The sequence below is a fragment of the Notamacropus eugenii genome, chromosome 6, assembly GCF_028372415.1.
Source record: "Notamacropus eugenii isolate mMacEug1 chromosome 6, mMacEug1.pri_v2, whole genome shotgun sequence".
NCBI lineage: Eukaryota > Metazoa > Chordata > Mammalia > Diprotodontia > Macropodidae > Notamacropus > Notamacropus eugenii.
Window position 1 is genome coordinate 379,049,361 of NC_092877.1, and position 12,179 is coordinate 379,061,539.

Consider the following 12,179-nt stretch of genomic DNA (forward strand, 5'->3'; position numbering starts at 1 on the left):
TCAAGAACTAAAGCCTTTCTGCCATTTATCAGTCAATCAATAAGCGTTTCTAAAAAGCACTTACTATCTGCCGGGCGCGGAGGCCACGAAGGAGGAATTTGGTACGGGCAGAGGCTGGAGGCAGGGAGACAAGTCAGGAGATTTCTGCAGTCACTGAGGATGGTAGACATGCGAGTAGAGAGAAGGGGATGGATTCAAGAGCTGTGGCAGAAGAAAAGGCAAACAGACCTGGGGGGATGGGAGACTCATCACCTCCCCCATTTGGACAGACTTAGAAGGGACATGCCTTCGCGGGTCTGAAGGGCTGTCCTATGGGGACCACTGGGAGAGGTAGGGAGCCCAGGTAGCATTTTCCCCATTTTACAGAGCCTTTATGAAGGCTCAGGGGGTTTGGTGATGTCCCTAAGTCAGATTCATAGCTGGAAGGAAGCTTAGAGGCCATTGAATCCAGTCCCCTTCCTTTTACATATAGGGAAATTGAGGCACACAAATGGCAGAAGTCTTTTGATTCCCAATCCCATTGTGTGCTTCCCCCTGCGCAGCACCAGAGGACAGAACAGGGAACAGGGACCAGTGGGGATCAGATTATGGTTCAATGTAAGGAAGCCTTTATTTTTCAACCATGGGAGATGTTCCCCAATGCACCATGTACCTTGAAAAGTAGTGAGCTCCCTGTCACTGGATGTATTCCGGAAAAAGCTGGTTGAGCAGCTGCAGCAGGCATTGCTGCACTGAGTGACAGGCTGGACCATGTGACCTCTCAGGTTCCTTCCCCTCTAGTATTCTGTGGTCCTAATTCTAGTACCAACTGGGACAGCCCCAGCGCAATAAATCCCAGGGGCTCTCTGCTGCCTCCAGGGACAAGTACAAACTATTTTGTTGGGGATTCAGAGCCTTTCATAAGCCAATTTCCCCCTCTCTTTCCATCTTACACCTCCATGCCCACCATGTTCGCTTCCATCCAGTGCCCCTGGCCTCCACCTGTCCATGAGCAAGATGCTCCATCTCTGGGCTCTGGCTGCACCCAGACCTGGGACACTTTCCCTCCTCAGCTCTGCCTCCTGACTTCCTTTAAGTCTCTCCTCTCCAGGAAATCTCCCCCACTCCTCCCTCTGTGAATACCATCCCATTTGTTCTATTGCTGGTTTTCTTTGTAAGTTCTCTCTCCCCTTAGACTGTGAACTGAGGGCCGGACAGTCTTTGACTTCTTTCTACATCTTCAGCACTTAGTGGCCTTTAGTCTGCACTTAAGAAATGCTCATTAACTTGATGGCTGGTTCTTTTCCAGGCTTACCATCAAAACACTGCAGGGTGTGCTGAGCCGAGCTGGGAGTGAGGAGATGATGTACAGCTTGGTGGACCAGGGGGTGTGGACTCTCCTGGAGGACCCCAGGACTCACATCGATGGAGTGTGTCTCCTGGCCAGGTAGCCTGGGCCATTGTCTGCTCCCTATGGGGAGGAGCATGAGGAGGACAAGTAGGGCCTCGAGGCGTAGCTTCTGGGGGTGGCATTGGTCTGAAGGCTGAATCCTATCCTGGGATACCCTCTCCTCTCTGGGATTTCATGCTGTCTTAAAAAGGCCCTTGTGCAATGGGATGGATAGGGAGTAGCCTCCCTATTGATCGATGAGGAAACTGAGCCTCACAGTGCTTAAGTGGGAATTGATTCTGGGTCTTCCTGACTCTGAACCTGGTTGCTGCTCACTGTCTCAGGTAGTGCCTTCTGAGGTCCTGGGGATGAGGTGAACAACTTAGAATTAGCCTAGAGATCACTTGTTAGTCAGTCATTCTGCCAGTCACCAACTATGGATTAAGCACTCCCAGGCAAGGTTGTAGGAGATGGAGACACAAAGGCCAACAGGATGTGGTTCCTGCCACAGCTTCTAGCTGGAGGAAGTACCATGAGCACATGTGGGTATGGCCCAAGAGGTTGGGGGTGGGCAGCAGCAGTACAAACTTTCTGCAGGAGGTAGCGCTGGAGCTGAACTCAGAAGGAAACTTCCAAGAGGTGTAAGTGAAGAGTGAAGGCATTCATTGAGGCAAAGGTGTGGAGGTGGGAAACAAGGCAGTAAGATGGTTATTTTGGATGTGTCATGATGTATGATTAGGCCTGATAGGGATGAAATAATGAGACAATGGCCTGGGTTGTGCCTGTCCTCAGATTGCTGCTCTGCCCTCCTTGACCTGCCCCCTCTGCTTCCCCCAGAACCATGATCCTGCACATTAGCACTTACAGTCAGAGGTTTGCACAGCTGCTCCTCCCTGGCCTGGACTCCGAATTCCTCCCCTGGCGTCTCAGCAGCACGGCCTTCTTCATAGAAGTGAGCAGCAGAGGGGTGGAGGTGGGCCAGCATGCGTTCCCATCAACCCTTCTGAGCCAGGCCTGCTGCCTAGAGGCCAGGGACCTCATACCTCCTCCTCTTCTTCCCCTGCACTGCCGGCTCGCATTTGTGGGCTCTGCCTTTGTGCTGAATTGATGTGGACAGCTGAGTGGAGTGGCCCATAGGTGCCCACAGGTCAAATCACTGGCCTGAGCTTTGTCTCCAACTTCTGGTTGGCAGAAAATATTCTGCCCCTGGCTTGGTGTTGGCGCTAGGCAGCCCCTGGGCTGTGAGGGTGTGGGTTTGACCCCTGAGTGCATAATTAATCCATTGGTGAGTCCCAGGCTGATGTTTCTTTGATGGCCAGGCAGGGGCTTGTGTCCAACACAGGTATACCTTCCTCCACCCCTAACAGCCCAACACTTACTTCCCTTCCCTCTTCCCATCTGGGGCATGGGTAACTGATCCAAACCCAGGACCTTGGAGCACCAACTGCTCACATGTTACTAGGGAAATCCTCCCTTTCCTCTGTCTTGCCCCTCTCCTCCCAGGGAGACAGAATACTGATGGGAGATCTACATAAAAAAATCATACTTTGGAGACCCCATCTTAAGGTATTTTGCAGGGTGGGGGAGGGGGAAGAGGAAACCTGGCCAGATTACTATGGTTACAGAAAAATGGGCCAATTGATTTCCTTCCTTGAGGTTTAGTTTGTACTTGGCTTAGTGGGCACAGACACTCAACCAATCAACAGTCATTGATCAATCACCTCCTATGTGCCAGGCTCTGGGCTAGGCGCTGCCCACAGTAGGGGTTTAGTCGACTTTTTTGAAAACAATTATGTATTTTTATTCTGATCTTGACAAGCACCAATTAAAATGGGCATCTATGTATCCAGGAGGATTGTGCACAGACCTGGGCATCTCTCTTCATGGGCGCCCATTTCCTCCCAGAGAGCTGGGGGAGACACTGGCTGAGCAGTGGCCCCTTTTTTTGAACCTGTCTCTTTCCTAGCTCATGTGTGACCCAGTTCTCTACAGAAAGAAGATGCTGAAGTCCACAGTTCCAAAGTTAGCCAAAGGTGCCAGCCATGTGCACAGCACTCTGCGCCTGCTGTCCATCCGGGCCCTGGGCAACCTGGCCATCGGGGCTCCCAGCAAGGTGAGAAGAGGGAGTGGCTGGGGACCCTCCACGCTAGACAATCTGGGGCTCCATGGTCTGTCTCCTTGCTCAGGTGAAACATTACCGGAAACTGCTCCTAAAGAAGTTCTTGTGTTCGCTCAGTGACCCCATCAGCCCCCAGGTGATCTCGGAGACCATGGTGGCGCTGACCAAGGTTCTGGGGCTCATGGCCGAGGAGGACTTGGGCTCCTCCTTTGAGGTCATCTCCATGCAGTGCAGGGCCTTCTTTGATGACGTGAGTCAGCGCCCCTGGGCAGGGGAGGGCCTCAGGAAGCACCCAGTCCACCCCATCAGCCCCCATTTTACAGATGGGGAAACTGAGGAGCCAGGTGGTGAGCTAACTTTCCCCAGGTCACACAGGTGGGCTCCATTTACTACCTAGTACACAGCTTCCCCCTAGGCTGGGGTCTAGTGTAGGACATCACTCACTCAACTTTTCCACAAAAAACACATTTACTGAGTCCCTTTGAGGCCCTGGGCAAGACATCAAAAGGGGCTGTGAGCATCTCACCCTCCAGATACACCCAAAGTTGAGGGCAAAGGTGTGTGAGGGAGTTCCTAGAGTAGAGGGGGGCCATGGAGAATTGTGTGTGTGTGTGTGTGTGTGTGTGTGTGTGTGCGTGTGCGTGTGTGTGTGAGTGTGTGTGTGCGCGTGTGTGCGTGTGTGTGTATGTGTGTGTGTGTGTGTGCGTGTGTGTATTAGCTGGTAGAAATTTAGGACATTTCCTGCATAGTGGACAGCATGGAGCCAGGGGAGTGTAGGGTGTGCTTGGTGGTGCTGAATTGACCATCATGGATGGGTATGGCATGGGCTGTGTGAAGGGAAGGCGGTGGCACCACAATGGAAGGTTGGAGCTACATCACTGGAGGCACCAAAGGCCCCCCTCCCTCACTGTTTTCTGGCTCATGATTCAGAGCCTGGACCTTGGTCAGAGAACCTCAATGAAGAGCTTGGCAGAGTCTGAAGATGGTGGGGGCAGGTAGCCTATGCTTGACTCATGACATAAGGAGTGGATAAGGGTGAGGAGTAGATCTCTGCCTAGGAAACCCCAGCCCTTGAGGCTGGAGGAGACCCCAGGGTCAAGATGGTGCTGTCCCTTTTCTCACGGGGCTTGCAGTTTCACAGAGCAGCTTAAGGTTCATTCAGACAAGCAACAAAACTGAGGCTAATTCCCCCATGGCCAAGGCTGGTGATAAAGAGATAAAAAGAAGACATTCCCTGACCCAAGGAGCTCGCACTCTCCTGGGGAGGAATATGCAGAGAAGTGCAAAACGTGGATATGATGGGGCCAGAGGAGGGGTATCAGGGAGGGCTGCTTGGAGGAGGGGGCCCTGGAGATGAGCCTTGAAGGGTCAGGAGGAACCTCAGTCAAGGCCTGGGCCACAGAGGGGGAAGCTTGGGGCCCTCCTGCCCAGGAGGCCAGTTTGTCTGGAACATAGCAAAGATGGAGGACAGTCATGGACAGCAAGGTGGGTCAGGAGCATTTTGTATTCACTTCTCCACGTGTGGGAGAATGGCACCTTCTTGAGAGCAGGGATGGTTCTGTTTTGCGTGGTCTCCCCTGCACCTTGCTCAGGCATGGCCCCCAGGAGCTGCTTACGAAAGAAGTGCTTATTGGATTGGATCGAGTCCAGTCCTCATCAGGTCCCAGTGTGTTTGTGGGCTCTCAGGCTTTGTCCGGCTCTCTTGGCTGCAGGAGAATGAGACGCTTCGCTTGCACGCGGTCATCTTGTTTGGGAAGCTGGCCATCTGGGTGGGGAAGAAGAGGGACTTCTACACCATGGAGGTCAAGAAAAGCTGGATCCCCCTGATTCTCCACCTGCAGGACCCCTGCCCAGAGGTGGCTAAGGTGAGCCACTCCCCGCCCACCTCCAGGGATCTGATGGACAGAGCACAAGAGGAAAGTCTGCCCCTTGGTGTGCTGGCTCACTGTCTGGTGCTGTCTATCTGGCGTGAACTGAGTGGCCCTGCCTTTAGAGCTGAATAGAGGGCATCCTTCATCTGTGAGATGAGCAGGTGGGACTTGGGGCCCTCTGAGCCATGAGCCTATGGTCTGGGCATAGACTAGGTGCTTAAAGAATCCATGGATTGATTGATGGATGGACCACCATCTTCTGATTACTTGTAAAAGGCGGATCTAGCCTAGACATTCCCTGAGGTTCCTTCCTTAAGGCTGCAAGATGCTCCAAAGACTCCATTTATGAGTTTAACATGTTTATATTAAATAAATATTTCATATTATTGTAGCATACGTTAGTAAGAAGATAAAACAACACAACTTCTGTATATTGTATTACATTATAAAGTATTATGTTGTTTTGCTACTACATTTATGTACGTAATGCACAATGATCAATGTATTAGATATCGCTACATTATAGGGAAAATATATTATTCATTAATTTACAATGTATTTAAACATTCATGTTAAGAAACTCCACATAAGAATCAGTATTGCTTGGGGGTTACAGAGACGGCCTTAGACAGAGTGAGGGAGACCCCTGGTTTCAAGCCTTTTTTCTGACATATCCTGACTGTGTGACCCTGGACCAGTCACTTCATCACAGGATGTGGCTTGTCCATCTTTCTGAATTTGGTGCTTTGCCCTGCAATCTCTGTGGCAAACCCTTACCTCTCCCACATACATTCCCCTCCTATCCTCCATGGCTGTAGGGTCGGTACTTTGGGGTGTTCCTGGCCTACCTTCTGCATTCTCATTCCACCACCTAGAAGCTTCCAATCTTCTTTGATAACATAGGACACAGCTTGAAATGATCTCATGTAATGAGGTCAGAGTTTTCTTTGGAATGACTTTAGGATGCCAGAATCCTCCTCTCATGGTCCCTCTTGGTATGGAGGGGCATGGTTCTCAAAGACAGCAACGTGTCCTTGGGCCACTCATTTGGGCCTCTCTGATCCTCCTTTCTCCTCGTCTTTATGAGGGAGATGTTTGGAACCTTTTTTGTGGTGGAACCTATGGACACTTTCTCAGTATAATTTTTAAATATGTAATATGAAATACATAGTGTTATTGAGGAAGTCAATTCTATTGAAATTCAGTGATAATGTTTTTAATTTTCCAGACCCTAGTTAAAACTCTTGTGGAGTCTAGGTCTCCATGATTCCTTGGCTTAAACCAAGGCCCTTTGTTCCTGGCTATAGCAGTGGTGAGCAGAGTTTAATGATAGCCCTAGCCCCATACCTTCTTGAGGTCTGACAGCTTTGGGCCCCAAAACATTGTGCCATGGGGCAGCTTTGCCTCTACCTTCCGCTTGCTCCACCCAACAGGTCCAGGACTGAAATGTGTCAACGCTAATTGGATGTTTCCCTCTCTCAGGCCTGTGAAGCCACCATTTGCCTGTGTATTCCTTTCTGGGGCTGGAGAAGACTGCAAATCACCTTAGAGAAGTTTGTTAACCAAGGCACTGACCTGAACCTCTTCCAGATGGAAATGTGCAGTTACCTGGTAAGTGGAATTCTCAGATGGGCCAAAGAGGAGTTAGCTGTTAGTGGTTCCAGATTGGCCTGGCAGGAAGTCTCTAGTGGAGAGTCCAAGGGATCTATGCTTGCCCCTGTGCTTTTTAACATATTTACCAACTTGGATGAAAGGTTAAAAATTTAGAGATGATGCTAAGCTGGGAGAAGAGCTCAAGATTTTGGTGACAAAATCCAAATTCTAAAAGATCCTAAAACTAATCAACCCAGTGATCGACCATGATTTCAGAGGACCAATGATGAAGCATGTCATCCCACTCCTGACAAGGAGGTGATGGGCCCAGGGAAAGAACTGATGGTGCCTGGATAAAGATTGAAACATACTTTTTTAAGCTTTCTTTATTTTTTCTTGAATTTTTTTGTCTACGTATTCTTTAACAACATGACTATTATGAATATGCTTTGCATGATTACATATGTATAACCTCTATCAAACTACCTGCCTTCTCAGTGGGAGGTGGGGTGAGAAGGTAGGATGGGAGAGAATTTGAAACTCAAAGTTCTAAAAACAAATGTGAAAACTGAGGAAAAATAAAATACTAAATAAAAAGGCAAACAAAAAAGCAATTAAAAAGACGCACAATTAAAAACCCAAAGAGGCGACGGGGCCAGGATTAAGAATAGGACATTTTCTAGGGCTGCCCAATATAGGCGTTTATCTTACTGAGCTATAGCTCTCCCTTCCACATCGCAGCTTCCCCATCACACTTTTGACATTGCAGGTTGGCATAAGAAATTAATTGGGGATTTTGGGGGAGTTTTGTGGAAGCCATAGGGGACACACGAAGGCCAGCAGACAACACAAAACGTTTAGAAACTCAGAAATGCATAAAATGTCCGTATAGTATTGTATAACATCAAACCAAATTTTACAATAAGATAAAGGAAAAAGAAAAAATTAAGACTTCTCTACTATGGAGGGAGGGGCAAAAATTTTACATGGATTATCTAGATCATGGGGGTGCTGCAACCCTAACTGCCACGATGTGGAAGGGATAACTGTGTGCATGCATATTTGTTATGGGGACAAGGTAAATGGGAGAGGAAGAAGATAGACTTTTGTTAATTAGAAAATTAAATTAAAAATTTTCTTGGCAGGCTAGAACTGAGCAGACAGAATCTAAAAAAATGGAATTTAGTGGGAATAAATGCAGCCCACATTTGGGTTTTTAAAAACAGCTTCTCAAGCACCAGGTGCGAGAAGCATCAGTCAAACACACTTTGTCCAGAAAAGCTCCCTGAGGCCAGGCGCTGCCTCCCCTTTTCTTGTTATCTGCGGTGCTTCTCTGTCCTGGACTCCACAGAGGCTTAGTGGATGTTTGTTGTGGGGCATTGAGCCTTCTCTTCCCCAAGCCAAGCCTCCCGGAGTCTCCATCCTTGCTCAGCTAATCTAAGTGACTGGACACGAGCCTTCTCACCTATCGACACTATCTTTGGGGGCAGAGTTTGTTTCTTTTTTGTGGTTCAGTCAGCCTGGCTTCTTCCTCTGCCAGTGCAGGCCGTGGCCCCTCTGCAGCTTACAAGGGGATCCTTGTAGGCTTTTCCGGTCCCCCAGCGCTTGCTTTGGAGCCCCTCTGGTTGTGAGCCTTCCTGCTAGTCCCTGGAAAGACCTGCAGTGTAGGACTCACACCCTTGACACCATCAAGGGAGAGCTGAATCTTTTGGAGCTTTGAGGCGCGCAGACCCCAGCCTTGGAGGCTGCCTGGCTAGTGCTTCTTGGACATCCACCAGAGGGGCTCAGGGAGAGATTGTGACCGTCATCAAGTACAGGCCTCGGTGCATCCCAGCTTCTCCTGTGCGAACAACTGGGCTCTGTTCTTTCCTTCGTCCAGGCTAGGAAAGACCCTGCCCTCTTGGACACGTTTTGTGCAGAAGCCATTGGCTACTATGACAGTGAGTGGGCCAAGATTAGGGCAGCTGCCTGCAGCTTTACAGGTGAGCTGATGGATATCATTTATAGGGTTGGCCCAACAACTCCCATTTATTGAACCACGTATGAGGCCCCTTCCATTCGGGGCAACACAGTAGTTGTTGTGCTTCTCATTTGCAGAGGAGAAAACTGAGGCTCAAGGAGGTGACTTGCCCAGGTTCACACAGCTAGGGAGTGCCCATGTCCTGCCTGAGGATGCTTAAACCCCTTTCCTTCCACTGACCCTGCTGTGTCTCAAAGGGCCCTTAGCTTCCCTCAAGGACTGACTTGGGACTCACATCTTGTGGGAAGCCTCTTCTGACTGCCCCAAAGCTGGAGTCCATTGTAAGCAAATCTCCTCACTCATGTCAGCTCTGGCCAGATGCCATTGGCAGATGACTTGTTCTTCAGCCTGCAGTTGCCCGCGGAGGGCTGGGCTTGGGATCAGGAGGACCTGGCTTCTCAACCAGCCTCCAGGACCTTCTGTGTGACTCTGGGGATACCATGGGCAAGACGCTCCTCCTCTTGGCCTCAGTTTCTTCATCTGTAAAGTGGGGATAAGAATGTCACCCATCTCTCAGCATGGAAGCTGCCATAGAAGCGCCAGTCCTTGGGATGCTGGTGATGCTGTGGAGCAGGGTAGGAAGTGGAGAGCTCTAGGAAGTACAGGAAACTTCTGTTGTCACTACAGGATATGTTCTGGAGCAGGTGGTCCCCCAGAACCTGGGGGAGATGGACTTGGAGCGCCTGGGTCAATGTAAGTCATGGGGCCTCTGACCTCCAGTCACTGGGATGGGCTTGTGGGCACTTAAGCACTGTGGACAAGGCACAAACCTCTCTGCCCATCCCAAGAAGCTCTGTGGAGGTCTGGGGAGGGTCTCGAGGGGTGGGCAGGTGGAACCAGGTACTGTCTCTAACTTACTTCTGTGGGGGGCCAAAGGCTTCTGTTGAAGGCTCTGTCCATTCTACACCAGAGCTGTGCCTGCTGGTTGGAAAGCTAGGAAAGCTTCTCACCTTGCCCCCCCCCCCATCTGCCATGCCCCCAGGACTGTCAGGGAGACTTCAGCCATTGCTGATACCTGAGATTTCTGCTGTCAGTGGCTTTCCAACAGGTTCTCAAAGGGCCCAGAGAGCTCCCTGTGAAGTCCTTGATGCTCTGGACAACAGAGGAGGCTCTGGTGTAGACACCCCCAAGAGGGCTGCTCTGGGATACAGAGGCAGCTCTAGTGTAGATATCCCAGAAAAATAATCTGTTAGATAAAAGAGAACAAGTTGCATTTCTTCCATTTTCTGTCTTTCCTCATCCCATGAGACCTTGTTTTCTTTCTTATTTTCTTTTACTCCCTGCCCTCAACAAACATTTATTTTCTCTTCCCTATACTGCCCGCCCATCGATGAAAAGAAAATGAAAACCAAGCCTTTAGCCCAAGATGCCCAGTTAGGGCAGAGGAAGGCGTGCCTTGGCCAGGAGGGGAAGCAGGAATCTCCTCTCAAGTCCTGAACCCGTGTGAATGCCTTTTCTTTCTCTGTCTTCCCCCTCCTCCTCTCTGCTCAGGAACTGAGGGTGTCCAGCCAAGGGCAATTGAGCATTGAGCTCCTACTTCTTGCCAGGACCTGGGCCGGGTGCTGAAAGGCTGCAGGCTGCAGTTTCCCACAACTCACAGATATTTCCTTCTCTTGTTCACTTTCAGGTCTCCAAGCGCTACAGATGGACCCTGAGCCCATTGTCCAGAGTGCTGCGAAGGAAACTCTTTCTCTTCTGAGCAGGGAGCTAGAGAAGTGTGGGAATATGTCTGTGGCCCTAGTGGAGAACTCTATCTCCTCAGAGTCTTAGCTGGTGGCTCTTGCCCTCTGCCCTCCTGGGAATGTTCGATACTGAATGGGATAGATCCAAGGCTCAGGGAAATAGCCTGTTGTCATTCAAGAAAGTCTTGACGCACCTCCCCTAGCCAGGGAGCAGCAGGAGCAGTGGTGCTCAGGGCAGATAGGTGCCTTGGCCTTGGCCCTCCCTTGGAGGGGAGCTGAGAAGTAGAGCTGTAGAAGTTCTGGAAAGGATGGACAGGGATGGAGAGGTGGCAAGTCCACCCATGGACAGGAGAGTGTCTGGAGGGACAAGGCCAAATGTTCCCTACCAGAAATCTCCTACACATTTGTCTTTCTTCTTTCTTCTCTGCCTCTTTCTTCTTCCCTTTTCCTCATTCTCCTTGTCTTTCTCTTCAAAGCATTCAGGTCCCAGCAGAGGCCTCTGGGATCCAAAATCTCTTGACCTGAACTACCTGAGATTTTAATTTTCCAATTGAATAACTACAGGGGGACTCCCCAGAGTCTTGACCTTTAAGGAAGAGTGAAACTTTGGCTGATGTGGTTCCCCTTGATTGGCGAGGCCTTGGGCTTTCTACTTCAGAGGACCATGGTTAGCATTCACCACCCGGCACACCTTGGGTCTAACTCTGATGCTGACCCATGACTGTAGCAAGGTTCTGTGGTTAACTGAGTCTTGGGTCCTGGGCGGGAAGAGCCCTGCTCACAGCTGCCAATGTTCTTTGAGTCTGAGCTGCCAACATTTGGAGGGGATTTTCTGAGTTTTTCTTGAGGGCCTCTGGAGCACGAATTCCATAAACCTCCATCTTGGGAGGAAATATAAGGTTTTGTCTAGTTTCAATCTTGATAGTTTCCCCCTCTAGGGTTTTTCTGGGTGTTGGTTTTTCATGAAGCTGCTTTGTTTTTATTCTTGGTGAATTCTAATAAAGTTTCTTTTCCTGACCCTGTTTGGCCTCATTCTTTCCCCACACCATCCAGCCTAATCTTCAATGACTATACATCATGATGACACGGAATTGTCTGCTTGTGAAACCTTGTTTTACAAAATACTCTCACGTACAACTTCCCCACTCCCCGCATCCTGGGGCGCTGTTTAACAGAGGAGGGCCTTGATTTGCCCCAAATCATTCATCCACAATGCCATAGTTAGGACTTCAGCCCCGGCCTTTTGGCTCCCAGTCCAATGGGCTCAATGTTTCCTCAAGAACATACAGTCAGATTTGAGGATGCCAGACCCTTTTTTCTCTTCATTTCTCCAATTTCCCAGTTTGGTTGAAGGAGCTGGAGCTGCATCTCCAGGAGAAGACTCAGAGGAGGCGTGAAATCAGCTGGAAGAGGGATCAGCTTTGTTCTCCTTGGCCCCAGAAGTCAGGGCTTATAGCTAAGGGTGGAGTTTGCAAAGAGCAAGTTAGATTGGCTTTCAGGAAGAAACTTCTGACCATCAGAGCTA

General features: G+C 49.9%; 1 protein-coding gene across 1 annotated transcript in view; it reads left to right on the top strand.

The window, feature by feature from the left end:
• The window catches only part of MROH2A (maestro heat like repeat family member 2A), a 58,035-nt gene extending 46,364 nt beyond the window's left edge, over nucleotides 1-11,671 (top strand). Inside the window, 9 exon segments of the mRNA XM_072618817.1 lie at nucleotides 1,289-1,426; nucleotides 2,207-2,321; nucleotides 3,336-3,482; nucleotides 3,556-3,738; nucleotides 5,201-5,353; nucleotides 6,842-6,970; nucleotides 8,832-8,934; nucleotides 9,600-9,665; nucleotides 10,600-11,671. Of these exon segments, the coding sequence (XP_072474918.1) occupies nucleotides 1,289-1,426; nucleotides 2,207-2,321; nucleotides 3,336-3,482; nucleotides 3,556-3,738; nucleotides 5,201-5,353; nucleotides 6,842-6,970; nucleotides 8,832-8,934; nucleotides 9,600-9,665; nucleotides 10,600-10,742 (1,177 nt within the window). The 3' untranslated portion in view covers nucleotides 10,743-11,671.
• Nucleotides 11,672-12,179: the final 508 nt, after the last annotated feature.